Consider the following 27,581-nt stretch of genomic DNA (forward strand, 5'->3'; position numbering starts at 1 on the left):
TGTTAGCAACACCTCCGCCTTTGCGGGATGCACGGGGATATGGTCACTAGTGTAACCAGGAAGTGAGGCCTCATTTAACACAGTAAATTCATCAGGCTTAAGCCATGTTTCAGTCAGGCCAATCACATCAAGATTATGATCAGTGATTAGTTCATTGACTATAATTGCTTTGAAGTAAGGGATCTAACATTAAGTAGCCCTATTTTGAGATGTGAGGTATCATGATCTCTTTCAATAATGACAGGAATGGAGGTGGTCTGGAGGAATGGATGGAGGAATCCATCCATAAATGCACATTTGTCTCTTGTCACCCACACTAGCACACTGTTCAGCTATGACTAAATTCATACCCACTGCTGCCCCCTCGCAACGTTGCCTGTCAGCCTCAACCATGGCCCTGAATGAACTGTGTGCATCCCAATGGCCGTCTGTTTTTACGCAGGACCCGGCAGATTCAATTAATGATAATAAACTGACAGCTGTCCAAGGAGATTTAGGAGGGTTCGCCCAAAATAAGAATGTGTGGCTGTCCCACTCTATGCCCGCCAGCTTGCCTGAATACCTAGCACTACCCAGGGCTCCATGGTGCTAATTGAATTATTCTATTCTATTTAGAGTAAGCATCAGCATGTGAGTGTGTTTTGTTTCAATTTCTCTGGAACGCGGCACACACTTCTGCTCCTTCGTAACCATTGCCCACAGTCTTTTGTGTTGAAGTGTGTTATGGGTCTAAGATTCCTATTCTCAAACTTCATATTTACATACCTGGCCCGTACTTTTCATTCCATGCAACAGGCCACTGAGGCAGAGCTCTCTGTAGCATCATGACTTTGATGACTGCTTTGTCTTTCTAATGAGTCAGTGTATAGAAGGACTGTATGAAAATGTAACTAACCCAGAATATCTCCCTGTTTTATTAGTCTGAGTGGACTGTCTCCATTCCTGGGGGACAACGATGCAGAGACTATGAACAACATCCTTCACGCCAACTGGGATTTTGATTCAGAGGCATTTGAGAATGTCACAGAGGAAGCTAAGGACTTTGTTACCAGACTGCTGATTCCCACTAAATGGTATTTCATATCTTCCTTACAATTGATTGTCTATTCATCTATATTGTTTCTCCCTCTTTGTCCTCTCCACTCAATCATGGCCAGAGCACCATCTCATTTAATCAAATGAAAAGGCCTATTGTTTGCCTAAGGCAGGAATATTCCAACTGAATGCACCTCATTGCCACTTAATCACAATCAGACTGTTGATGGGTCATTTGGCCATTTGTCTAAATGGGTTATTTGAATATGTGCCATGAAATCCAAACGAGTTGAGTAAACAGGATATAGAAGGTCAATAGAAAGTAGCACATTTGAGTCACATTAAATGCAAACTACACTGCCAGGGCCTGAGTGAGTTGTGTGTGCTCCCACACTGGACTGTTCACTGAGTGGTCAGCTGGCAGGAAACAACGGCAGCCCGTATTGCAGATGGCAACAGGCACCGTGTTGTTCTTTCTGTGCTGTGTCACAATTAATGATCTGGTCATTCCTAATCGGGGTACTTAGTTGTGTGTTATTCACCACCCCCACACCCACTATCAGCCATGGTGGAAAGGATCATAGTGGGCTCATCATTAGCCTCTCTCTGTAGGCTACTTTTCTTTCCAGGGAATGGGTACATCTCTGCTGTTAGCAGCAGCTATTTCATTATAGGCTAACAGCATTAGATGAGGCATGGGTTACGGAGAATGTTTTCACCCCATAATGGCAGAGGCATTGAAAACTCAGTTTAGAAACAGAAAGGGGAAATACGGTTTTTGGAAGTTATCAAGTTTTGGGAGTTGTACCACATTGTGTAAAACTATAGTCAACCAAGTCTCTTGATTGAATGTCCATTTGGGCTGTAGACCTGTGTGTATTGATACCCCTATCCTGGGTCTGTATTGTAGCAGTCGACTCAGTGCAACTGGCTGCATGAAGCATGCCTGGCTGAACAATCTGGAGGATAAAGCCAAATTGCACCAGGTTCGGCTCAAGTCCCAAGTCAAGCTCCAGCGCTACCTGGCAGCTCATAAACAGTGGAAGGTGAGGACTGAAGCCATTTACGCATGTTCCCATGCAATCTCATCATAGGTCACGTTGCATCTGTGTTAGTGAATTGTCCGAATTAAAATCTTTATAAGAAAGTGATCTAAATTCAAATGATTCTACTTCCTTGCAGAAACACTTCTATGTGGTTGCTGCAGCCAACAGGCTGAAGCGGTTTCGCCAGCATCATCCCATAAACACTGTATAGCAGTGAGAAGACTGCTGTCAAAGACTTGAGTAGTTGTGCCTCGCGTGTATTGCTGTCGTGCTGCACCTCCATGGCAGGCATTCCTGCCATTTATGCTAGTTGGACTGAGGCAACAGAACAGGACGTGATCTACAATAGTGTCTGGCATTGGTATATAAATTGCATATAAATTGCAATGATGGACATTTATTGAAATGTACTGTAGTATTCTACTCACTTTTTATACGGTACAGTGCACAACTTTGTGCAGTCTTCCTGTGGGTGATGTTCGTGGTTACTAAATTATCTGGGGCTCACAGTGCGCTTCAAGCAGGTTGCCTACTACTTACTTAGGTGTAATTGTTTATTTAATGACAAATCTTACTGACATATGTTTGAACTGCTTTACTGAATGTACATCAAGGTGACATCACAATGACACATTATTCGCAAGGCTTTCTTTTTTTTGTTGGTTAATTGAATATGGTAAGTGAATCTTCACAATCACACAGATGGCCTTGTCTTGTCAATCTTTCCTTCTATGAAGGCTTTGAATAGGCCACTTGTTTGCATGCTACACAACCTGACTGTACGGTGTTCCCATATAGCATTATTTTGTGACAGTGTCCCCACCTCCACTTGAAATCAGCAAGAATAACTCAATATGACTATAAATGTTCATTTATTAAAATAAGTGAAGCCACAAAAGGACACCAACTTCTACTATTGTCAATAGTCCCAACACAGAAGCGTCATAACACCCATAAACACAAAAATGGTTACAATGGTTTTTCCCGCCATTCATTTTTCACGTCGTGAATTTGACAAATTCTAATTCATTTTGCGTTCGGTGTAGGTTTACCTTCGCATGCCGTTTTTTGATAGCTATGTTATTCTCTCGGACAAGATGAGTTTTAATCAATACATTCGCCTCAATTTTCGCAATGCTAAGTATTGATACATTACCTTGTCCGAGAGAGATTTGTGCAGCTATCAAAACTGTCACGCCGGGGTAAGCCTACACGAAACACAGAACTTATATTAAGTATTTCGAAAATCCCAGATGGAAACATTAAAAACAATTCGAACCATTCGACTCAATACTGTGGTACTCAATGTGGTCTAAATAAAAAACAGTTGATAATGCCAGCTGCCAACTGTAAAAATGGTCTATAATCCACCATAAATTGTGATTTTACAAAATGAGGGAAATTGTAGTTAGCCGTTTTAAAACACCACAGAATGCTCATCTTAAAACTGTACAATTCCAACACGTAGACCAGCAGAATTCTCTTAAGAGTACATCTCACACATGACCACCAGGGGGCAGACAAGTCAATGTACTGTTTGAATAGAAACAGATCATGCTTGCTTATAGCATAAAATAACCATGGTTGAAACAAACAATGATCAAATAAAAAATAAACACTAATAAAAAAAACACCCCTTTCAGTTAACCTTCTCCAAAAACTGAAATAAATCAGATATGGAGCTGCTGTGTGCTTCCTTAGCAGACTTGTACCTGCTCATTAGCGTTCACATTCAAAGAAAACGAGAGCTCCAGCCTCACTCAGCACTGTATACAGCATTTTCACTGATCACATGCCCAAGCTTGTGAGAACCTATCAGCTCAGCCATGACACTCTTTCTTAATATATAAACAGCAATGAATTTCAAATTAACTTTCATGCATTGGCTTGTTTGGCTTTAAGGGCATTTTCCAAGATTCTTCGCTTCCACTCTTCGTAATCCTCTGTTGCACTCTCCCCAGAGTCCACTTTCAGCTGCTTTTGAGACATTGGCAGATCTTCCTCTGAAATAGGAGGAAAAGGCCTTGATAGACTGCAGAAAATATTCCCTCCAACACTGTTTTAATTCTACACAACAGCAAAGATTAAGAGTTCCAAACTTCTAAGGACATAATCAGGAATTTGGCATGGTTGTTATTTGGTCACATTTACCTTCCTCTTTTTGTTCAGTACTTTCCATGTGTGTGTTCGTTCTTTTCTGTGACATTTTAACTGGATTCTTCAGTGGAGTGGCTTCTTCTAATAAGAAAAAAAAAGAGGAAAAAAATCAAGAGATATTTAAAGATCATACCTGAGAGAGGACCATACCTGAACTCACTCTACCTACTGCCAGCACTGATTTCAGCCACAACATTCAGAGATTGCTTGTAATAGGCATGTCATATGCCGCGATAGGGACATCCAATCAAGTTTTCAGTCCTAAAATAGAACATCCACTCTCTCCCTTGTAACCACGACAACAAGGAGCGAGAGGAATGACCAACATTCTCTTTTCACCCAGTAAAGTAAAAATCTACACACCCGGGGCAAAAGTACAAATGGCCACTATGAAAAAAGCGACAATCATTCATACACCAGCTTTCTGAAGCGTATGTCACAAGAAAAAGATATCGTTAGCTAACAGAACATTATGGCTCGGAAGTACGTTTTTAAATCCAAAGGCCCTTCCTGGGCTTTCCCCCATTTCCCACCATATGTTAGTCAAACCCCTTTATCATTTGACAGGAGACTTACCGCAGATGTCCTGCCCCAGTTTCTGGAGCTGGGTGCACAGCCTGTCAAAGATTCCCTTTTTAGCACCAGATGATGCGACCAGCTTCCTGTCCACTTTGATCTTCAAGCATCTGGAGAGATGTGGGGATAGTGATTAGGTTTTATTAATCATCAGGTCGAATGGTTTATGGAGAAACAGAACACCGTAACACTCACTTGCATGCAGCGTTCAAAGCAGCTGTAGTGAAGAGTGGTTTTGACAGGTCCACATCTTTTTGCTGAGCAGCAGGAAGGCTTGCTTCATACCTGAAACACAAACATGGGTTTATCTTAATAAATGAACATATTTACATTGATAAACTTATACGATATTTGGGACTGTCTTGCTCAGGAAAGAAGACTTGCTTAATATAGTAGCTTCCAACAGATTTATAGAATAGTTATGCTGGCCAGATGTAGGCTACTCTTCAAGTTCTCACCGTTCTAGTATTTTGGTTGCTACTTTGACTGCATCCATGCACCCAAACTGAACAGCAAGGTCTCGGAGTCCCAGGTGAGAATCAAGGCCAAGCATGCATTCTATGGCCTTCAGAGTGCTTTGATACTGCTTATTTTTCAACCCGGATAATTTGACGGTATATTCCTGAAGAAACAGATTGACAAGACAGATTTCATAGGGCACGTTAGCGGAGCAATACCAGGGTATTTAGTTATTTGATTAAGAGGCAAGGTGCCTTGTCATCACAAAGCTAAATGTTTTTAAAAAAACGTACTTTGTCCAGGGGTAACTTCATTGATTTTGCTGCCAGCTCAAGACAAATTATTGCTTTGCTTGTACCCGTAGTATTTTTGAGTCCTGTACATCTAACCAGGGATAACCGCATGTACTCCTCTGCTTGGCTGTAATATAGATGCAAACAGAGGTTAGGAAACATCAAGAAACAAAATAATAACAGCTGTTTGCAAGCAGGTTACCTAGCTAACGTTAGCTTTGAACTATGGTCCCGTCTCAAGAATACTAGCTAGCGAATATGATCGTTTTACAGACTCACCTTAGAATTCTTGCAGAGGTTATACCCATTTTAGATGCAAGTTTAGTAAACAGTTCTTTTTCCATTTCCAGTAAATAACAAATGTTCGTGACTGCCAACGAGAGAATAAAAACAAAGACCTCCAGTCGAGTAGTCAGACACAAAAACTTGCAAGACCCTCGCCGCCAAAATGTCCGACGCCATCACGCCCACCAGCCATCTTTCGACATTCTATTGGCTATGACGATACGACGTTTGTTGCGTACTTGTTGCTGAAAAGAACAACAGAATACACACACTTTTATTTTTACAAAGAGAATTGAGCATCAAATGATCTACTCACAATATATTTACATACATCACATTGTATTAATTGGATCTCCGCTGTCTAAATATTTGCGTTACCACTATTGCAAACTGTAATTTAGCCAATGGGAGACGTATTCCCACACTTTGTTTTCGGCTCAGCCAATGCGGGCGAATCTGTGGAAAGGGAGAGCTTGGTCGTCACTAGTTATTACAGCCACAAAGTAATAAACCCCGCCCATTTCTACCATTTATCTTCTTAAAATCTGTTTTTTAAACCTAATCATAACCTCAACCATAACCTTAACCACACTGCTATGCCTAACCCTGACCTTAAATTAAGAACAAAAAGCAAATGGTTGTTTTCATGAATTTTTACGAGAAATTACGAGTTGACTTTGTGACTGTGATAACTAGTGGAAACTGGGTAGCTGGGTGGATTGATAGCAGTCACATGACTGGGAAACGATTTCAGGGTTAGCTACCAGTTTGCTGATACAAACTTGATAATCATGGTAAGTGAAACGGATAAGATAGCTACTCTTTATACGTGTGATTATTATCCATCCAATCCTTCTGTTTGAGTCATTCATTTTAGGTATTGTTTTTTTGTTATTGCTGTATGGCTGATACTGAGACTCGAAAACAGACTCAAGTTGTGTGTGGCGCTAGCTAGCTACGGCCTATCTAAAAACGACATAGCTACCTACCAGCTAGTAACTGGCTAAGGCTACTGTCGGCTAACTGTCAACACATTTCATTTTGAAGAATCGACCGATTCGTTGTTGTCTAGCATCTCTTATGGTCGATTATTTCTGTCTCTTACTTTTAAAGCACACATTTCACAAAGTCAAAGGAGTGCAGTTTGATAGTTAGTATTTTCATGGAATGTCTAGACTGTAGCCAGTTAGCTATCTAGCTAGCTTACGGAGCTAGTAAAGATCAGAGAGTATATCGATTTAACTTGGCATATCTAACTAGCGAACAAGCTAGATAGCTAGAAATGGGTTATCTGTGACAGAGGGCCAAATATACAAACCTGGCCACCACAACTAACGTTAGCTAGCTACTTCAATAGATAGTTGATGGCTAAGCAAAGGTTAGCCATCAGCTGTCAGTCATTGATCATTCATTCTGGTGATGTCAGTATAGCTAGACATACACATGGTTAGTGTCAACACTGCATATACGAATTAGTAGTTAACCACTTGATAGTCTAATGACTCAGTGCTAGCTTGCAGTCTGCACCTATTACAGTCTTGATGAGGCAAGTTAATATTTTTCACCATTTCTAATCTCAGGCCATCCAGAACGCTGACATTAGGATAACTATAAATGAGCAAAATCAATGTTTATGTTGGCCAGTACAGTACCATCAATCATTTCATTAATTTCCTAGGGGCATAGCCAGTTTACTGAGCATCTGAGTCAATGTCATGTCTCGGCTCACTGTAACTGTAAACCACTGTAGCTGTAATGGTGGAGTATGTCAGAGTAACATGCATGGCATTCCTCTGAGCTTCAGTGTGCTGTCTTTCAGCCTACCACACAGCAGTCACCCCAGGACGAGCAGGAAAAGCTACTTGATGAAGCCGTGCAGGCTGTCAAGGTCCAGTCATTTCAGATGAAACGTTGCCTGGTAAGATCTGCCTATTTCCTTCTGTGGGGGGCCCTTTGACTTCCTTGTCTTTTCTGTTAACAATATAGCAAATATGTATTGTGTTCTCTGACCCTCATTAGTGTATGAGAGAGACACTGTTTCCTAGCCACAAGTTACACTACAGCATATTTTGGAGCAGTGTATCAGAGATTAACGTAACTGTACTGTTTACTCATATTGACTTGTTACTTGACTTGTTTGACTGCTGACACTTCCATCTGTAGGACAAGAACAAGCTGATGGATGCATTGAAACATGCATCTAACATGCTGGGCGAACTCAGGACCTCCATGTTATCGCCAAAGAGCTACTATGAACTCTGTATCCTTTACCTGCTGCAACCTATGGATCTCTGGTCTAGACATATATATATATATTTTTTAAATGACTTGTTTCATTCTCCAGATCATTTGACTGTTCTAGGCATGTCCAGGTTTGGTGTTATTTACAGTTGGGCTATGAGTCCCTAATTCTGAGTGCAGACATGGCCATCTCTGACGAGCTCCACTACCTGGAGGTGTACCTGACAGATGAGTTTGCCAAGGGCAGGAAGGTGGCTGACCTCTATGAGCTGGTTCAATATGCAGGGAACATCATCCCCAGACTGTGAGTACTCAAGCACCCTAATGATTGTTTCAGCTAGTGAAAATGGTAGTGTGTAAATGGAAAGCTGCACGTGTTCTCTTGGACTAGCCTACTTGTACATGTGATCAATCATTTTACAACAATGTCCTCTTTAGGCAGTGCAAACTAGATGCAGCTTGACCCTAGAGGAATAGGAAACGATACAAGTAATGACCCCCCCCACCCCCCTCCTCTCTCCCCAGTTACCTGCTGATCACTGTGGGGGTGGTGTATGTTCGCTCCTTCCCTCAGTCGCGTAAGGACATCCTGAAAGACCTGGTGGAGATGTGTCGTGGGGTGCAGCACCCGCTGAGAGGCCTGTTCCTCAGAAACTACCTGCTGCAGTGCACCCGCAACATCCTGCCTGATGATGGGGAGCAGCTAGAGTAAGAACAAAGGGAGAATCTCAATTGCATACTCCTTGTGTCCTCTCTCCTCGCCTCTTTCACAAAACCCTTTTGGAGGAAAAGGTCAGAGGGGAGGGATCTCTGGCTTTCTCATCCAAAGGTTTGGAGAAGGAGATGAGGAAAAAGAGGACGCAAGGAATATGTAATTGAGATCCTCTCAGTCTCTCCTCACATGGCTCCCCTCCTGAGCTGCCCCTCGCTCATTCTCATCGACCGATTCCCACTCGCAATCCAGGCCTCAGTGTGTTAACCAGACATCCTCGTTATGTTGTTTTCGTCCTCTGATTGAATGGGGATTTGAGCTCGTTGTTTAGCAGTCATCCCAGAAGTTTGAAATGTGACCGTTCAGTTATTGATTTAATGAAAGGGCCTATATACTTCCTTTTGATATATCATACTCCACCTAATGAGGATCTCATCTCTAACCTCTTTCCAGAGGGGAGGATGCGATGACGGGAGACATTAACGACTCCATTGACTTTGTGCTGCTGAATTTTGCTGAGATGAATAAGCTGTGGGTGCGCATGCAGCACCAGGGCCACAGCCGAGACAGGGAGAAGAGGGAGAAGGAGAGGCAGGAGCTGCGCATCCTGGTCGGGACCAACCTGGTTCGACTCAGCCAGCTGGAGGGGGTCAACGTGGAAAAGTATAAACAGGTTTGTGATTGCATGTATATATGTATGTGTATATATATATATATATATCTCGACGTCTAGAGCTGTACATTTGCGTGTACTGGAAGTACAATGGAACCTTTGACGTTAACTCTAAATGCTGATGTATGAGTCATCTGGAACTGCCGTGAAGATTGTAGTTAATATTAATCAGAATGGTTGTTTGCCAGTTTTCAGATATTGGCTTGCAAATGTATTCATGTATTTCAATTGAGAGCGTCATGCCATACAGAGGAGACTAGGAACACAGCATGCACTGTTCTAGAATAAAGAGCACCTGTAGGGTTTAGCCTTTGTAGTTTGTCTAGCTGAGGGAGTGGAGACGAGAAAAGATGATCCTTGTCAAGCTCAGAGAGGGGTTCTTAACCCTGAGCACCTCTTTTGATGTTTTATTTCTGCTATTATATCTACTTTACCTTAGAAATTATGTTTGGCAAAGAGGGATGCGGTATTGGATAAAATATTATATTGAATATATATTACAACGTGCAGAAAATACACAAATATGTAAGTCTCGTATATCTAGAGAGGATGCCCATTGTGTTGCATTGTATTTGGGTTATTTCTCTCCCCAGATTGTGCTGTCCGGTGTCCTAGAGCAGGTGGTAAACTGCAGAGATTCCCTGGCTCAAGAATATCTCATGGAGTGCATCATTCAGGTAACTACTGTTTCCAGTTTGTCATTGCGTCAAGGTTTGTAGTAGGAAATGCATACACATGAACTAAACTCATCAAAAAGCAATGTCCTCACTGTCAACTGCGTTTATTTTCAGCAAACTTAACTTAAATATTAAACTTAAATAATTGCATGAACATAACAAGATTCAACAACAGACATAAACTGAACAAGTTCCACAGACGATGTGACTAACATAAATGGAATAATGTGTCCCTGAACAAAGGGGGGTCATAATCAACAGTCCGTATCTGGTGTGGCCAAGTACTGCAGTGCATCTCCTCCTCATGGACTGCATCAGATTTGCCTGTTCTTGCTGTGAGATGTTACCCCACTCTTCTACCAAGGCACCTGCAAGTTCCCAGACATTTCTGGGGGGAATGACCCTAGCCCTCACCCTCCGATCCAACAGGTCCCAGACGTGCTCAATGGGATTGAGATCCGGGCCCTTCGCTGGCCATGGCAGGACACTGACATTCCTGTCTTGCAAGAAATCACGCACAGAACAAGCAGTATGGCTGGTGGCATTGTCATGCTGGAGGGCCATGTCAGGATGAGCCTGCAAGAAGGGTACCACATGCGGGAGGAGGATGTCTTCCCTGTAACGCACAGCGTTGAGATTGCCTGCAATGACAACAAGCTCAGTCCGATGATGCTGTGACACATCGCCCCAGACCATGACGGACCCTCCACCTCGATCCAGACCTCAGGCCTCAGTGTAACGTTCATTCCTTCGACGATAAACGTGAATCCGACCATCAGCCCTGCTGAGACAAAACCTTGACTCGTCAGTGAAGAGCACTTTTTGCCAGTCCTGTCTGGTCCAGCGACGGTGGGTTTGTGCCCAACCCTGACCGTTGTTGCCGGTGATGTCTGGTGAGGACCTGCCTTACAAAAGGCCTACAAGCCCTCAGTCCAGCCTCTCTCAGACTATTTGTGGACAGTCTGAGCACTGATGGAGGGATTGTGCGTTCTTGGTGTAACTTGGGCAGTTGTTGTTGCCTTCCTGTACCTGTCCCGCAGTTGTGATGTACCGATCCTGTACAGGTGTTGTTACACGTGGTCTGCCACTGCGAGGACGATCAGCTGTTCGTCCTGTCTCCCTGTAGCGCTGTCTTAGGCGTCTCACAGTATAGACATTGCAATTTATTGCCCTGGCCACATCTGCAGTCCTCATGCCTCTTTGCAGCATGCCTAAGGCACGTTCACACAGATGAGCAGGGACCCTGGGCATCTTTCTTTTGGTGTTTTTCAGAGTCAGTAGAAAGGCCTCTTTAGTGTCCTAAGTTTTCATAAGTGGGACCTCTAATTGCCTACCGTCTGTAAGCTGTTAGTGTCTTAATGACCGTTCCACAGGTGCATGTTCATTAATTGTTTGATTCATTGAACAAGCATGGAAAACGGTGTTTAAACTCTTTACAATGAAGATCTGTGACATTTGGATTTTTACGAATTATCTTTGAAAGACAGGGTCCTGAAAAGGGGATTACATTTAAACAAAACAAAAAAAAGTTTATTACTGATTCATCAGACTGGTCACATGGTCGAGGTGTCACCATACTCTGCTGTCTCTGGCCCTTCTCTTCTAATAGGTCTTCCCTGATGAGTTCCACCTTCAGACACTGAACCTATTCCTTCGTTCCTGTGCCGACCTGCATCAGCACGTCAATGTCAAAAACATCATCATCGCTCTCATTGACAGGTGACGTAAACACTGCGACATATGATTCAATTTCAGTCAGTACACTACACACGGGATTGCACTTTTCAGTTTTTCCCTTGGTGTTGTGCTGGGAACCCACTGACGCAATTGGTCTTCTCTGTTTTAGACTGGCTTTGTTTGCTCACCGAGAAGATGGACCTGGAATCCCTGCTGAAATCAAACTGTTTGATATTTTCTCCCAACAAGTAGCCACAGTTATACAGGTAAGTGATGGAGAAAGACTTTACTCTTTCTTTTTTTTTCTCCTGTCTTTCTCCTGCAATCCATTTTCTTATTGATTTGGTCGTTAAAAATTCCCCTGCAGATGTTCTAATGCTGTATTGTTATCTCTCACTCAAAAGACAAATTCTGGCACAAAATCTAGGTCTAGTTTTCCTCTCATCGACTCAATCTCATGACCTTGATGTATGCTTAAGGTTAAGCAATTAAACTGAAGTAGGCTACATTTTATACGTTATTACCTTATTTTGTATTTCACCCCCCCCCCCCCCCCCCCCAGTCCCGCCAGGACATGCCTTCGGAGGATGTGGTCTCACTACAGGTGTCCCTCATCAACCTGGCAATGAAGTGCTACCCTGACCGGGTGGACTATGTGGACAAGGTGTTGGAGAGCACAGTGGAGATCTTCAACAAGCTCAACCTGGAACAGTAAGAAGCACTACCATGTCCACGTCTCAGTGTTACATTAGTCAATCTTCTGGGTAGTTCTTTTTCTCCTTTGTTTGGTAGAGGAATTCAATGTTGCATCAGGCCAAAGATGTACATGAATGGAAATTTAAAATCAAATTATATTAGCAGGGGTTGTGTTAATGCAGAATTCTGTGTTTTTCACGCAGGGGAAGAAAAAAATAGGCTAAAACGCGTAAGACATATCTTGCTGCATTTATAAACGCAGATCTGAAATGCTTCTTATTGTAATTTCAGCTCGTCAGACTAATTTTGTACTTTAGTTGCACTGATAAAAAGTTTCACTGATAAAAATGAATGAACGGGCATTCTAGCAGCAGACAGCGCTCTAACTGATGTGTCCTTTACCTTTTACCATAGAAAAGAAGGCTAACTTCAAGAAAAACATAAGGAAATAATGTAGCTGACTACATTATTTCTATGATAAACATTAGAAATATTATGACCATGCATCATTTTCGCAAAAAAAAAATGTTGCTTTTTCACACCGAATAGTGTTCCACTACTGTTGAAAATGAAGCTTTTTTCTGCCAAATGTGTTCCGCTATATTGAAGCAAAAAAAATCACAATTGACTTTCAATATAAATCATAGGCGATTTTATTGATGGTCTGCGTTTTGAAAATGCCGATTTTCGAACTCTAGTGCCACCCCTGATTAGTTTATCATAGCCTACGCCTGTAAGTCCCAGCCTACGCCTGTAAGTCCCAGCCTGCTGTGAAGGACTAAAGCTTTCAAAAGTCTACCTGTTCTGTAGTGTCTTGCATTAAAAGCTTGCTGAACATACAACCCCTAGACAGTAGAATAATCTAATTCTTCAGCAAAGTGCTAGAGTAGGCTACAATGCTTTGTTCAGCCATACTTGAGACGGAAAAGTTCACAATTCTGAAAAGAAAGACGGTTGCTGAGTACATTTTCTCATCAAAGCACTAGCGAATAAAAATATTGAAAAGTGTTATCCACGTCTATGATCTCAAATCTCTGTAAGAAGTTTGAGGTAATGTCTTAATGAAATTACCATTTTGCTTTAGACAAAAAATAGATAATAATGAATTTGTTTTGCTGCCAGCATGTGATAGTTGGAAGTTTATTATATTTCCCAATTTTCAAAGATAGCTGGAAAAGAAAACTGCCGTTGCTACTGCAGTATTTTCATTCTCAACTATTGTCTCCCTCCTTTCAAAGCATTGCAACCAGTAGCGCGGTCTCAAAAGAATTGACTAGGTTGCTGAAGATCCCAGTGGACACCTACAACAACATTGTGACTGTTCTGCAGCTCAAGCACTTCCCTCCGCTTTTCGAGTACTTTGATTACGAGTCCCGCAAAAGCATGAGCTGTTACGTTCTGAGCAACACTCTGGACTACAACACCACCATTATAGCCCAGGAGCAGGTCAGTACACACACCCCAACGCACACATACAGTACCAGTCAAAGGTTTAGACACACCTACTCATTCAAGGGTTTTTCTTTATTTTTACTATTTCCTACTTTGTAGAATAATGGTGAAGACATCAAAACTATGAAATAACACATATGGAATCATGTAGTAACCAAAAAAGTGTAAAACAAATCTAAATATATTTGGGATTCTTCAAAGTAGCCACCCTTTGTCTTGATGACAGCTTTGCACATGCTTGGCGTTCTCTCAACCAGCTTCACCTGGAATGCTTTTCCAACAGTCTTGAAGGAGTTCCCACATATGCTGAGCACTTATTGGCTGCTTTTCCTTCACTCTGCGGTCTAACTCATCCCAAACCATCTCAATTTGGTTGAGGTCGGGTGATTGTGGAGGCCAGGTCACCTGATGCTGCACTCCATCACTCTCCTTCTTGGTCAAATAGCACTTACACAGCCTGGAGGTGTGTTGGGTCATTGTCCTGTTGAAAAACAAATGATAGTCCCCCTAAGTGCAAAGCAGATGGGATGGCTCCAGAATGCTGTGGTAGCCATGGTGGTTAAGTGTGCCTTGAATTCTAAATAAATCACTGACAGCATCACCAGCAAAGCACACCCACACCACCACCACCTCCATGCTTCACGGTGGGAACCACACATGCAGAGATCATCCGTTCACCTACTCTGCGGCTCACAAAGACACAGCGGTTGGGACCAAAAATCTCAAATTTGGCCTCGTCAGCCTAAAGGCATATTTCCACCGGTCTAATGTCCATTGCTTGTGTTTCTTGTCCCAAGCAAGTCTCTTCTTCTTATTGGTGTCCTTTAGTCGTGGTTTCTTTAGAGCAATTCAACCATGAGGCCTGATTCACACAGTTTCCTCTGAACAGTTGATGTTGAGTCTGTTACTTGAAATTTGTGAAGCATTTATTTGGGCTGCAGCCATCTGAGGTGCAGTTAACTTTAATGAACTTGTCCTCTGCAGCAGAAGTAACTCTGGGTCTTCCTTTCCTGTGGCGGTCCTCGTGAGAGCCAGTTTCATGATGGTGCTTAATGGGTTTTGCAACTACACTTGAAGAAACTTTAAAAGTTCTTGACATTTTCCAGATTGACTGACCTTCATGTCTTAAAGTAATTATGGACTGTCATTTCTCTTTGCTTATTTGAGCTGTTCTTGCCATAATATGGACTTGGTATTTTACCAAACAGGGCTTTCTTCTGTATACCACCCCTACCTTGACACAAAACAACTAATTGGCTCAAAAGCATTAAGAAGGAATGAAATTCCACAAATGTACTTTTTTAACAAGGCACACGTGTTAATTGAAATGCATTCCAGGTGACTACCTCATGAAGCTGGTTGGGAGAATGCCAAGAGTGTGCAAAGCTGTCATCAGGGCAAAGAAAGGGTGGCTACTTTGAAGAATCTCAAATGTAAAATATATTTTGATTTTAACACTTTTCTGGTTGCTACATGATTCCATATGTGTTTTTTCATAGTTTTGATGTATTATACAATTTTGAAAATAAAGAAAAACCCTTGAATGAGTAGGTGTCTTAACTTTTGACTGGCACTGTACACACACACACTGATATATGCTACTTACTTACATTTTTGCACATTACACATTGAGCTGTGTTCTTTCCCACAAGTGTTTTCTTGTTGGGCTCTTTTTTTACCCTACTGTATCTGTTTAGGTAAGCATCCACAAAAGGCTCTTTGTATTGTATACTTCCAAGCAGTCTGCCTACATATTTTCATCAATTCTCTTCAAGATATTGGCTGTTCAAGGCACGTTAACCTTTTCTAACTTTTCTATTTGGAAAAGGTCAATGTGAACCATGATTCAGAGCACGTCTTTTCTAAGAGAGCTCTTAGTGGGACTCCAAGAAAACGTTGATTTTCCATTAATGCCATAAGAGGCCTTTTTTTTTTAAAGCCTTTCTCTCAAACTTATATAACTATCTTCACCCATACCTTTTTGACCGTGATATAACTTCAACTCTATTACAATATACTTGCCGTTTGTTGATTTTTATTTATTTATTTAAAAAAGTGTATACATTTTATTTTTTCGCTGCTTATTGCCCGTTCCAGTCTGCTCAAGAAAGCTTATTGATGATAGTGTCTTCAGAAAGTATTTACACCCCTTTTTACTTTTTGCACATTTTATTATGTTACAAAGTGGGATTTTTTATTTATTTAATGGTCTTTTTTTGTCAACGGTTCACACATAATACTCTGTAATGTCAAAGTGGAAAATTCTATTATTTTGAAATTGATTAGATAAGTATTCAACCCCCTGAGTCAATACATGTTACAATCACCTTTGGCAACGATTACAGCTGTGAGTGTTTTTGGGTCAGTCCCTAAGAGCTTTGCAAACCTGGATTGAATAATATTTGCACATTTATTATTTAAAAATTCTTCATGCTCTGTCAAGTTGGTTATTGGTCATTGCTTGATCTTAATTTTCAACTCTTGCCTTGGAGTTTCAAGACAATTTGGCAAAACTGTAACTAGGCCACTCGGGAACATTCAATGTCTTCTTGGTAAGCAACTTCGGTGTAGATTTGGCCTTATTTCCCTGCTGAAAGGTGAATTTGTCTTCCAGTTTCTGTTGGATTTTGCCTGTGCTTAGCTCTATTACGTTTATTTTTATCCTAAATAACTTCCTAGTCCTTCCTGATGACAAAGCATACCCATAACATGATGCAGCCACCACCATGCTTGAAAATGTGAAGAGTGGTACTCAGTGACTTGTTGTTGGATTTGCCCCAAATATAACGTTGTGTATTCAGGACAAAACGTGAATTTATTTGCCACATTTTTAGCAGTATTACTTTAGTGCCTTATTGTCAACAGGATGTGTGATTTGGAATATTGTTATTCTGTACAGGCTTCCTCCTTTTCACTGTCATATAGGTTAGTATTCTGAGGTAACTACAATGTTGTTGATCCATCCTCAGATTTCTCCTATCACAGCCATTAAACTCTGTAATTGCTTTAAAATCACCATTGGCCTCAGTGACAAAGTCTCAATTTGATCCATTTGTATTTCGGGCTGTAATAACAATATGTGGAAAAAGTCAAGAGGACTTTCTGAAAGCACTGTAAATATCTCACTGCTGAAGCACCGCTTTCTCTCTCCCTCAAGGTGGATGCCATCTTGACCCTGGTGTCGACACTGATCCAGGACCAGCCAGACCAGCCCGCTGAAGACCCCGACCCAGAGGACTTTGCTGAGGAGCAGAGCCTTGTGGGTCGCTTTATCCATCTGCTGCTTTCCGACGACCCCGACCAACAGTATCTGGTAAGCCTAGCTCACTGTACAGTTGAATTCCGGCACAGTATCCATGTGTTTTCAGGAGATGTGTTAATTTATGTGTTAAAGTCTCCGTCATGTTCTTCAGATCCTGAATACAGCCAGGAAGCACTTTGGTGCTGGGGGGAACCAGAGGATTCGCTACACTCTTCCACCGCTGGTGTTTGCTGCCTATCAGCTGGCCTTCCGCTACAAAGAGAACTCTTCATCAGTACGTAACCCTTACCCTAACTACACGGAACAAAAATATAAACGCAAAGTGTTGGTCCCATTTTTCGTGAGCTGAAATACAAGATCCCAGAAATGTTCCATACACACGAAAAGCTTCTTTTTTTTTTCTCTCTCAAATGCAAATTTGTTTACATCCCTGTTACTGAGCATTTCTCCTTTGCCTAAATAATCCATCCACCTGACGGGTGTGAGATATAAAGAAGCTGATATAACAGCATGATCGTTACACTGGTGCTGGGGACAATAAAAGGCCACTCTAAAATGTGCAGTTTTGTCACACAACACAATGCAACCAATGTTTCAAGTTTTGTGGGAGGGTGCTGACTGCAGGTATGTCCAACAGAGCTATTGCCAGAGAATTGAATTTCTCTACCTTAAGCTGTTGTTTTAGAGAATTTGGAAGTACATCCAACCGGCCTCACAACTGCCGACCATAACTATAGAACTCCACCTCCTGCTTCTTCACCTGCGGGATCGTCTGAGATCAGTATACATATAGTTTTAGGAAGAGGATGATTTATAATAAACAGGAAGGTGGATTTGAACTGTTTCCTCTTTGTTGAACACGTCCCACAGGATGATAAATGGGAGAAGAAGTGCCAGAAGATCTTCTCATTTGCCCACCAAACCATCAGTGCTCTGATCAAGGCTGAGCTGGCTGAGCTGCCCCTCAGACTCTTCCTACAGGGGGCACTGGCCGCTGGAGAGATTGGCTTCGAGAACCACGAGACTGTGGCCTACGAGTTCATGTCACAGGTACAGGGGACAAAATGGGTTGAGAATGTGACATATTGGATAGAGGGAGGGAGGTCACTACCCCTCTTTGCTTTAGGTTTACTTGTGCCCTGTGTTGGTAGCAATGATCCACTGATTTTGGTGAGGAATTTTTCTATATCTGTTTTCTCTGAGAACCCCCTCCTCCCTCCCTCACCCAGGCCTTCTCCCTGTATGAGGATGAGATCAGCGACTCCAAGGCTCAGCTAGCAGCCATCACGCTGATCATCGGCACGTTTGAGAGAACGAAATGCTTCAGCGAGGAGAACCACGAACCGCTGAGGACACAGTGTGCACTCGCCGCCTCCAAACTGCTCAAGAAGCCAGACCAGTGTCGGGCCGTCAGCATCTGTGCACACCTCTTCTGGTCCGGACGCAACACTGAAAAGAATGGAGAGGAGGTGGGGGTTGTGATCACAAAGTGGAGGAATACATATAATTATTGTGTAGAAACAGTGCAGTACTAAAGATGGTGTCGCCATAGTAACAGGACATGCAGTAACAGTCTAGTAACCAAGTTTTGAGACGTATTTATTTTATTTAACCTTTATTTAAGACTGATTGCCTTGCTTTGTCTTCTGTTCCGATGAGAGGTTAAAAAAAACATATTTTTTTAAAAAGCGGGGTGGTAATTCTAAGGTTCCTTGTGTATAATGACATACATAATCAGAGTATTGAAGCGTGAGAAATGCAGGACGAGGTTCTCTTTGTTCTATGATTGGTTGCTGCTGAAGTGACTACGAACACGTAGCACTTTCAACTTCCTCTTTCTTCATTACAGGTGGCATGTGTGTGAATGCGTGGTAGAGTTTTACACCTCGCCTGTGTCTCTGTCCTCAGATTCGTGACGGGAAGAGGGTGATGGAGTGCTTAAAGAAGGCCCTGAAAATCGCCAACCAGTGCATGGACCCGTCATTGCAAGTGCAGCTCTTCATTGAGATCCTGAACAGATACGTCTGTTTCTACGAAAGAGAGAATGATGCGGTATGTGCACATTTCTTCCCTCTTGTCCTCCTCGTCTGGACTACCACTCATTCCTGACACGCTTGTTCAGAACCAGGCCTACATTATGAAATCCTGATGTCTTTTCAACGCACTTCAAGTGCAGACACATTGAGCTCCCTGGAGAGGTGCCATCCAATCTTCCCTGTTCTCTGAGTTTATTGGAACAGTGTTAGGACTTGCTAGGACTCCAAGGTGACGCCCACTGTTGGTGGTTATTTACCAGCGCGGGAAGGACAGGAGGCTACAGCTCACCCGCCCACTCTCCTCAGATTGACACCCCATCTGCATCAGGGGGTTCTTTTTAACAGCTAGAGAGGGTACTAGGCCTCCAGGGACTGAGAACAGGGGCTCCATAGTCATGACAATTTCAGACACTAACATCGTTTTTCCAGCTTAATCATTGTATAACTTTTGTTTTATAACTGAGTATATTTATGCATATCTACAGTAGGTAACACATTGTTGTTTTTTCTAACTAATTTCAACCTGTTTGAAATTATTATTTAAGATCATGAAACGTCTTGATCCCCTGTAGGTGACAGTCCAGGTTCTGAACCAGCTGATCCAGAAGATCCGAGAGGACCTACCAAACCTGGAGGCCAGCGAGGAGACGGAGCAGATCAACAAACACTTCCACAACACACTGGAGCACCTGCGTCTGCAGAGAGAGTCGCCGGAGGCCGAGGGACCTGCTTATGAGGGCCTGGTGCTGTAGGGCTCGCTACACTTAAAAAAAAAATATCTATATATATATTTACACACACACAGACACATGTACACTCACACCAGGGTATTCCATCCATTAGGGAAAAATGCCATTCCCACCAACAACACCTGCCTTCCATCTCCCTTTCTCTATCCTTTTCTCCTCACTCTTCTTCCTTCTATCATCCCTCTTTATTTCATGTTACCATTTTTAGCATAAGGTGTTGCATTTAATGGTGTTGCTTTTGAGAATACATGGTGTACAGGCTGCGGTTTGCCTTGCACTTCCTGCGTGTTGTCATTCCTTCATATTTGACCATTTCTGTTGTCCGTCACCCTCAGAAGGAGATTATATAGCCAGTGGAAGCACATGTTTAAACTTTGACCCCTACTCGCCTCCCCTCTGTCTGTATGTCATAATTTCATGGTCATGCAGAAGAATGAAATAATGCCTGTTTTTAGAGAATGTCGCGTCATTACGAGGTCGTACTGGGGAGAGTTATTCCATTGACCTCACGCTGTGACCCAACAACCCCTTCTCCTCCACGGACTAACACCTGGGCTGTAGATTTTCCTTTGCCCTCCTCTCTCAACAACTTCACTCATTTGGCTTGAGCTTTTTTTTTTTTTTTTTCTGGTTGCAGCCTTCTGTGGTTGACAGCCATTTGTAGAGTTAAGCGGCGTGCGTTGGTGCATGCTTTTACATAGACCTGCTCTGGCTATCTCCATGAGTGGTAGGAGGAACTGATGTGTATGATGCCCCTTTTTGTCACTGGAGCTTATACAGTGGCGGCTAACCTTCATTTCTTTGACGTCCACATTGATTAAAAGATCTTCGTTGGAGCTGGGTTCTATTCATCTCGTTGTCTTCTGGATTTTGAACCCTATGTATTGTATGTATGACCTACTTGTAAATCAGCAAAAACAGAATAAGTATCATCAATATGTCATTTGCACAAATAAACAAATTGATATTAACCCTACATGTCAATATGTCATTTGCACAAATAAACAAATTGATATTAAACCATGTCCAACTTTTAGTGTCCATCTTCTGTTATGCTGCAGATTACTAGCCTGTAGTTTTGAGTCGGTGCACTGAAGTGCAAATGAGGGGAGATTCACATTTGTTTACAGAATGACTCACTGGGTGCTATGAAAGACAAGGTTATTATTAAGGGTGCATTTTTAGAAACACTTTTAGTTGTTTTCTACCATTCAGTATGGTATGGTCAATGTATTTAGTTGTGACTCGTGCTTAAATGAGTTTCAATTAGCTATCTACTGACTGCTACTGTTAACCAGTTTCATGTCATCCGTTGCTAGGTGACTGTTCAATGGAGACAGGCTCTCGTTGGTGGCCAGAGGAATCATTTTCACAGCTGGCAACATGTTTTTCTTTGTCATTAAGCTAAGAGTTGGTGCCTATACTATATAAAGGCTAACATAACTGTGTTACAAGGTTTTGAACACTGGTGCCAGATGTCTAAAGTAGATGCCAGGAAAATAAACAGTGGAGGTGAGTGGCTGCATGTATTTATTGTTCAACGTAAAACAGACATTACATGTGTTCTAAAATAACTAATACACGTAAGATCTGCAAACACGCACATACTACACAGAAATACAAGACCATAGTCATGGTGACCATCTGTACCCAGTGTTGTGCAACACTCATACGACCTGTCCACCTACGTTGACATGAGACAACTGATCAAGTGTAAAACTGTCAAAACGAGGCCATAGTTGTCAGTGCAAATTGGTCATGCTTAATACATTTGTTCAATATACTGTGGCTGAATTTTAATCTTGGTGGTACAAAGCAGTTTTCTGAAAGCCTTTCTGAAGCTAGTGTGACACAGCGGGTAAAGGACAGGGTTGATGGAGGAGTTGACCCACAGTAGCCAGAAAGAGATTTCATACAGGTAGTGCTGGACACACTGGGCATGACACGCGGCACGGATGATCATTAAAAGTGTGTAGGGAGCCCAGCACAGGCCAAATACACACACAATCACTGCCAGGGACTTGGCAACCTTCTTGTCCTTTGAGAGACGGAAACGACTGGCAGCTACTTCAGACCGGCTGCGCTGTTTACTGAACGAGTGCTCCGCAGCCTGGAACCGCGTCCTCCTGGAATGCTGGACCACATCACCCACTTGCAGTGGAGGAAGGTCCAGAATACTGCGGCCCTTACTGCTCTCATTGTTGCTGTTCCCAGTTACTGCTGACACTTTAGCAGTAGATAGAATACCTCCTAACCTGGCAGCATTGTTTGGGATGCTTGGAGCTTCACCTTCCACTGGTCTGACGAAGAATACATGCTGAACTCCAGCTTTCAGGGCCTCCATCTCACTGTCCCCAGGCCCCTCGACAGGCTGCTCATCCCTCACCTGGTTCCGCCTCCTGATGTTAATGTAGATGCTGATGTTGAAGTACATGACAGTAACAAATGGGGTGAAAAACTCAACAGTGGATGCTGTCATCAAGAAATACCAGTTGAAGTAAAACTCTGCGTGGCACTCTTTGTCGGGCACCACGCTACTACCAGCGATGTACTCCCAGATAATGATCGCTGGCCCATAGAGTAGGAAAGCAGCCAGCCAAACACTCAGCATCTTCAGAACAGCCTCCCGGGTCACACCTTTCTGACACCTGTAGCTCACCTGATACAGAAAGAAAGGAATGGTGGCATTTTTTAAATGGAGTGTACACAGGTTCTTGGTGCACTAAATACAATATTTCAGTTATCATTTTTGATATGGCTTTACATTTCATTACTCCCATCACTAGCAGGCAGTTGGAAATGAAACCTGCTGCAGGAAAGGATAACCGTGCATAAATGCTCTCACCGCTCTGGTGACAGATATAAATCTGTCGAAGCTGATCAGGACGATGTTGAACACTGATGCCGTGCATAAAGTATAGTCCACCACCAGCCATATCTTGCACAGACCTCGTCCGAGTCTCCACTCGCCGGTAATGACATAGGGGATATACGCAGGAATGCAAAAGCCTCCTGCAGGTGGGATGGAACACACATGTTACGCACGACTATTAATTAAAAACGCATATGAAACGCGTTTTAAAATATTTTGTCAACATTACAGAGAGAAAATATGTATGGGCAGCAGTTGCTTATGAATCATGCACAACAGTATGTATACCTTCACAACAGTGGCACACAATGCATTTGCTCACGCAACACATTTACGCACTCACCAACGAGTAAGTCGGCAATGGCCAAATTAAAAAAGAAAAAGTTCCCTTGAGTTCGCAAACTTTTCTCCACCACAAAGGCTAATATTACAAGTGCGTTGCCTAGCACAGTGGCGAAGACCAGAAGCGTCATGAGCACGGCCAAGAACACCGAGGTAGACGGAGAGAATTGTCCATAATGCGAACGCGGGTTCGCAGGCATCTCCATATCGCCAAGCCCTGTGGCGTTTCCCTGGATAACCACAGACCAGTTGAGCATCTCATTCGATTTCCAATGCGAAGTGACGGCCATGGAAGATCCAGCACCCATCAATAAAGATTCGGGTTGCATGGTCCCCATTTTTTTAAATTATATTAGCTTAACCAGACAACTTCAATAGTATGTTAAAGCTAACATGTTCGCGTGAAGACTGAAAACGAGAAGGAAAATACCGTTTTTATAGGCTGCAGCCTACATAAAACGAGAGCTGCGTTTTTATTGGTTGTTTTGCAGTGCATGTGAGAACTGAAAAAAACAGGACATATGATGCCTATCTCCTACGTCTGTTTGAGCAGACATTTGATAAAGACCGTGAAATAAAGATTAGAATTGTGAATTCCTTAGAATACACATTTGAAAGCATATTGGTGTTCTGTATTTCTTTCTAAACATAACTTTTGCTTTTAGAAAATATGAATTTCCAAAGCAAAAATAAATGAAAATTTCTGAAAGGTATTCCTGGAAATTATTATTTAAAAAAAATCTAATTTCATGTTAATATTAATATTGTGTCAGAGCATCTGGCTATACTAAACAAAAATATAAACGCAACATGCAACAATTTCAAATATTCTACTGAGTTGCAGTTCATACGGAAATAATCTATGGATTTCACATGAGCCCTGACCGTAGAGAGCTTTTTATGTCTCTATTTTTGGGTTGGTCAGGGTGTGATTTGGGTGGGCATTCTATGTTCTTTTTCTATGTGTTTGTATTTCTTTGTTTTGGCCGAGTATGGTTCTCAATCAGGGACAGCTGTCGATCGTTGTCTCTGATTGAGAACCATACTTAGGTAGCCTTTTCCCACCTGTGTCTTGTGGGTATTTGATTTATGTTTAGTGTTTTTCACCTTTCAGGACTGTTTCGGTTATTCTCTTTGTTATGTTTGTATTTAGTGTTCAGTGTCAATAAACAAACAAACATGAACACGTACCACGCTGCGCTTTGGTCCTCACCTTCTTCCACCAACAGCCGTTACAGAACTACCCACCACCAAAGGACCAAGCAGCATGGTGAAAGAGACTCCTGGACAGGTGAGCAGCGCTATTTGGACTATGAGACAACCTGGGAGGAGGTAGAAAGGTGGTCGGTCGATCCAGGGAGAGTGCCAGAGCCCGCCTAGGATTCTCTGGAACAGTGCGAGGAGGGATACCAGAGAATGGAGTTGGCAACAGGAACATGGCTGGCAAGGAAGCCTGAGAGGCAGCCCCCCTAAAAAGAAATTGGGGGGGCACACGGTGAGTGTGGCAGAGTCAGGTTGGAGACCTGAGCCCACTCCCCGTGCTTACCGTGGCGAGCATGGGATTGGTCAGGCCCCGTGCTATGGGGTGATGCGCACTGTGTCTCGGCCAAGTATTCACAGGTAGGTGTGCTCAGTGCCAGCGTTCCGCATTTGCTGGGTGGAAACTGTCATCCAGCCAGAACAGGTGGGGCCAGCTCTGCTCTTGAGACCGCCAGTGCGCCTCCAAGGTCCAGTGTATACGGTGCCTCGGTCACGGAAGAGGCCTCCTGGATGTCTCCCCAGCCTGGTGAGTCCTGTGCCTGCTCCCAGAGCCAGGTCTCCTGTGTGTATCCCCAGCCTGGTGAGTCCTGTGCCTCCCTCGAGCCCGGAGCTGCCAGAGTCTCCCTCGAGCCCGGAGCTGCCAGAGTCTCCCTCGAGCCCGGAGCTGCCAGAGTCTCCCTCGAGCCCGGAGCTGCCAGAGTCTCCCGCCTGTCCAGAGCCTGCAGTGCAGCCTTCCGTTCCAGAGGCGCCCTCCATTCCAGAGGCGCCTTCCACGAGGGCCGGGGTCGGCGTTGAGGGTCCCCGCTCTAGCGGCGTTACCTAAGTGGGCCGAGCCAGAGGTGGAGCAGGGTCCACGTCCCTCACCAGAGCTGCCACCGCGGAGTAATGCCCACCCAGACCCTCCCCTATAGGTTCAGGTTTTGTGGCCGGAGTCCGCACCTTTTGGGGGGGGGGGTGCTCTCACGCCCTGACCGTAGAGAGCTTTTTATGTCTCTATTTTTGGGTTGGTCAGGGTGTGATTTGGGTGGGCATTCTGTTATTTTTCTATGTGTTTGTATTTCTTTTGTTTTGGCCGGGTATGGTTCTCAATCAGGGACAGCTGTCGATCGTTGTCTCTGATTGAGAACCATACTTAGGTAGCCTTTTCCCACCTGTGTCTTGTGGGTATTTGATTTCTGTTTAGTGTTTATCACCTTTCAGGACTGTTTCGGTTATTCTCTTTGTTATTTTTGTATTTAGTGTTCAGTGTCAATAAACAAACATGAACACGTACCACGCTGCGCTTTGGTCCTCACCTTCTTCCACCAACAGCTGTTACAATCTGTTGGTCACAGATACCTTAAAAAAAAGGTAGGGGCGTGGATCAGAAATCCAGTCAGTATCTGGTGTTACCACCATTTGCCTCTTTCAGCATGACATCTCCTTCGCATTGAGTTGATCAGGCTGTTGATTGTGACCTGTGGAATGTTGTGCCACTCCTCTTCAATGGCTGTGAGAAGGTGCTGGATATTGGCAGGAACTGGAACACGTCGTCGTACACGTCAATCCAGAGCATCCCAAACATGCTCAATGGGTGACATGTCTGGTGAGTATGCAGGCCATGGAAGAACTGTGACATTTTTAGCTTCCAGGAATTGTGTACAGATCCTTGCGACATGGGAGTGTGCATTATCATGTTGAAACATGAGCTGATGGAGGTGGGTGAATGGCACGACAATGAGCCTCAGGATCTCGACACGGTATCTCTGTGCATTCATATTGCCATCCATAAAATGCAGTTGTGTTTGTTGTCCGTAGCTTATGCCTGCCCATACCATGACCCCACTGCCACCATGGGGTATACTGTTTACAACGTTGACATCAGCAAACTGCTCGCCCACACGACGCCATACATTCTCTAAAACGACGTTGGAGGTAGCTTATGGTAGACAAATTAACATTCAATAATCTGGCAATAGCTCTGCTGGAAATTCCTGCAGTCAGCATGCTCCCACAACTTGAGACATCAACAACTTGTGTAGTGTGACAAAACTGCACATTTAGAGTGGCCTTTTATTGTCCGCAGCACAACATACACCTGTGTAATGATCATGCTGTTTAATCAGTTTCTTGATATGCCACACCTGTCAGGTGGATAGATTATTTTGGCGAAGGAGACATGCTCACTAACAGGGATGTAAACACATTTTTTGACTACATTTGAGCGAAAAAAGCTTTTTTGTGTGTGTGGAACATTTCTGGGATCTTGTATTTCAGTTCATGAAACATGGGACCAATGCTTTACATGTTTAGTTTATATTTTTGTTCCGTGTAGATTCATTGTGTTCTCCACATATGGTGAAACACTCAAAGTGCATGGTAAATTACAGTATTTTCTATGCTCAGTGACATTGTGGACATTGATGTACAGAAACCTTAGCTTATGGACCAGCTTCAGACTGGAACTCAGGAGGACCGTTGCAGCTTTCATCTATGTACTATTGAATGGAGACAGGTTTAGTTTTTTAGAAAGAGTAAAAAACAAGGGGGCTGGAGTGCACGGCTTTGACCTGACATGGGGACCAGTGGTCGAGTGCTATTTTTGTAGGTGCCGGAGTAAATTTCACATTTTTATTTTGTCATCGTTTCTCAATTAACCGACATCATTTTTAGAATGGACATACAATGCATCATCCAAATTGCAGATTGTCTATGCTTACACACAGTGGCTCAAATAGGGCTAATTTTCTGTTTTTATAAAATCCTAAAACACCAAATTAGGTCTACCTTATTATAAATTAGGCCAGTGGTAAGCAACTAGACATAGCTGCGGGATGGATGGTCAGGCCGGAACATAATTATAATAATTTGTACACTGCAAATTGTATTTGAAAATAATAATTTCATACCTATATTACTTTGAGACACAATCACATATATCTCTTTTTTTATTTGTGGGAATACTTTGGAACAGACACGACACAGCACTACACCACTGCTGGTGACCAACATGAAACAACTTAGGAGCAAAATATATATAAAAGTGTCACATTGTTGACAGAACCGCAAGCAGCAATGAAAAGTGCAATTTTGACAGATGAA

At 42.9% G+C, this 27,581-nt stretch overlaps 4 protein-coding genes across 7 annotated transcripts in view; 2 read left to right on the top strand and 2 right to left on the bottom strand.

Annotated features, from left to right (window-relative positions):
• Positions 1 to 2,979, top strand: part of LOC139384299 (myosin light chain kinase 3-like) — a 41,869-nt gene extending 38,890 nt beyond the window's left edge. For both annotated transcript variants that reach the window (XM_071128970.1, XM_071128969.1), the window contains exons 11-13: positions 921 to 1,073; positions 1,946 to 2,081; positions 2,218 to 2,979. In XM_071128970.1, the coding sequence (XP_070985071.1) occupies positions 921 to 1,073; positions 1,946 to 2,081; positions 2,218 to 2,292 (364 nt within the window). In that variant the 3' untranslated portion in view covers positions 2,293 to 2,979. The remainder of the gene's footprint in view (positions 1 to 920; positions 1,074 to 1,945; positions 2,082 to 2,217) is intronic.
• LOC139384300 (origin recognition complex, subunit 6) lies at positions 2,937 to 6,336 on the bottom strand. Its single transcript, XM_071128971.1, has 8 exons — positions 6,183 to 6,336; positions 5,846 to 6,096; positions 5,567 to 5,693; positions 5,273 to 5,436; positions 5,010 to 5,099; positions 4,815 to 4,924; positions 4,233 to 4,319; positions 2,937 to 4,084 (listed from the first exon to the last, which is right to left on the bottom strand). The coding sequence occupies exons 2-8, from the start codon at positions 5,908 to 5,910 to the stop codon at positions 3,957 to 3,959; spliced, it is 771 nt and encodes a 256-aa protein (XP_070985072.1). The 5' UTR covers positions 5,911 to 6,096; positions 6,183 to 6,336; the 3' UTR covers positions 2,937 to 3,956.
• Positions 6,337 to 6,541: 205 nt separating this feature from the next.
• LOC139385156 (vacuolar protein sorting-associated protein 35-like) lies at positions 6,542 to 21,051 on the top strand. Of its 3 annotated transcripts, none has more exons than XM_071130241.1 (17): positions 6,542 to 6,645; positions 7,683 to 7,769; positions 8,015 to 8,111; positions 8,273 to 8,396; positions 8,618 to 8,800; positions 9,258 to 9,477; positions 10,071 to 10,154; positions 11,764 to 11,873; positions 12,001 to 12,097; positions 12,394 to 12,542; positions 13,766 to 13,973; positions 17,137 to 17,292; positions 17,393 to 17,515; positions 18,112 to 18,291; positions 18,471 to 18,710; positions 19,150 to 19,293; positions 19,850 to 21,051. In XM_071130241.1, exons 1-17 carry the CDS (start codon positions 6,643 to 6,645, stop codon positions 20,027 to 20,029), a joined length of 2,385 nt encoding a protein of 794 aa, XP_070986342.1. In that variant the 5' UTR covers positions 6,542 to 6,642; the 3' UTR covers positions 20,030 to 21,051. The 3 variants fall into 3 exon arrangements, with proteins under 3 accessions (XP_070986342.1, XP_070986341.1, XP_070986343.1); XM_071130240.1 differs by having other exon boundaries at positions 6,556 to 6,645; positions 7,671 to 7,769; XM_071130242.1 differs by having other exon boundaries at positions 6,560 to 6,645; positions 7,686 to 7,769.
• A 490-nt stretch (positions 21,052 to 21,541) lies between these two features.
• LOC139385158 (histamine H3 receptor-like) lies at positions 21,542 to 23,650 on the bottom strand. The gene is made up of 3 exons (XM_071130243.1): positions 23,242 to 23,650; positions 22,872 to 23,038; positions 21,542 to 22,685 (listed from the first exon to the last, which is right to left on the bottom strand). Exons 1-3 carry the CDS (start codon positions 23,576 to 23,578, stop codon positions 21,789 to 21,791), a joined length of 1,401 nt encoding a protein of 466 aa, XP_070986344.1. The 5' UTR covers positions 23,579 to 23,650; the 3' UTR covers positions 21,542 to 21,788.
• Positions 23,651 to 27,581: the final 3,931 nt, after the last annotated feature.

This window comes from Oncorhynchus clarkii, chromosome 26, assembly GCF_045791955.1.
Source record: "Oncorhynchus clarkii lewisi isolate Uvic-CL-2024 chromosome 26, UVic_Ocla_1.0, whole genome shotgun sequence".
Lineage (NCBI taxonomy): Eukaryota > Metazoa > Chordata > Actinopteri > Salmoniformes > Salmonidae > Oncorhynchus > Oncorhynchus clarkii.

What these genes read in the sequence shown, in the direction of transcription:
- LOC139385156 (XM_071130240.1), top strand. An exon ending in TTCAGATGAAACGTTGCCTG is followed by an intron (nt 7,770 to 8,014) that starts GTAAGATCTGCC and finishes TTCCATCTGTAG; the next exon opens with GACAAGAACAAGCTGATGGA. An exon ending in GATGATGGGGAGCAGCTAGA is followed by an intron (nt 8,801 to 9,257) that starts GTAAGAACAAAG and finishes ACCTCTTTCCAG; the next exon opens with AGGGGAGGATGCGATGACGG.
- LOC139384300 (XM_071128971.1), bottom strand. Translation starts at nt 5,910, where the DNA reads ATGGAAAAAGAACTGTTTACTAAACTTGCATCTAAAATGGGTATAACC. An exon ending in TGAAGTTACCCCTGGACAAA is followed by an intron (nt 5,437 to 5,566) that starts GTACGTTTTTTT and finishes CTGTTTCTTCAG; the next exon opens with GAATATACCGTCAAATTATC. An exon ending in ACTGGGGCAGGACATCTGCG is followed by an intron (nt 4,320 to 4,814) that starts GTAAGTCTCCTG and finishes TTTTCTTATTAG; the next exon opens with AAGAAGCCACTCCACTGAAG.
- LOC139385158 (XM_071130243.1), bottom strand. Translation starts at nt 23,578, where the DNA reads ATGGGGACCATGCAACCCGAATCTTTATTGATGGGTGCTGGATCTTCC. An exon ending in CATTGCCGACTTACTCGTTG is followed by an intron (nt 23,039 to 23,241) that starts GTGAGTGCGTAA and finishes TCCCACCTGCAG; the next exon opens with GAGGCTTTTGCATTCCTGCG. An exon ending in TTATATCTGTCACCAGAGCG is followed by an intron (nt 22,686 to 22,871) that starts GTGAGAGCATTT and finishes TTTCTGTATCAG; the next exon opens with GTGAGCTACAGGTGTCAGAA.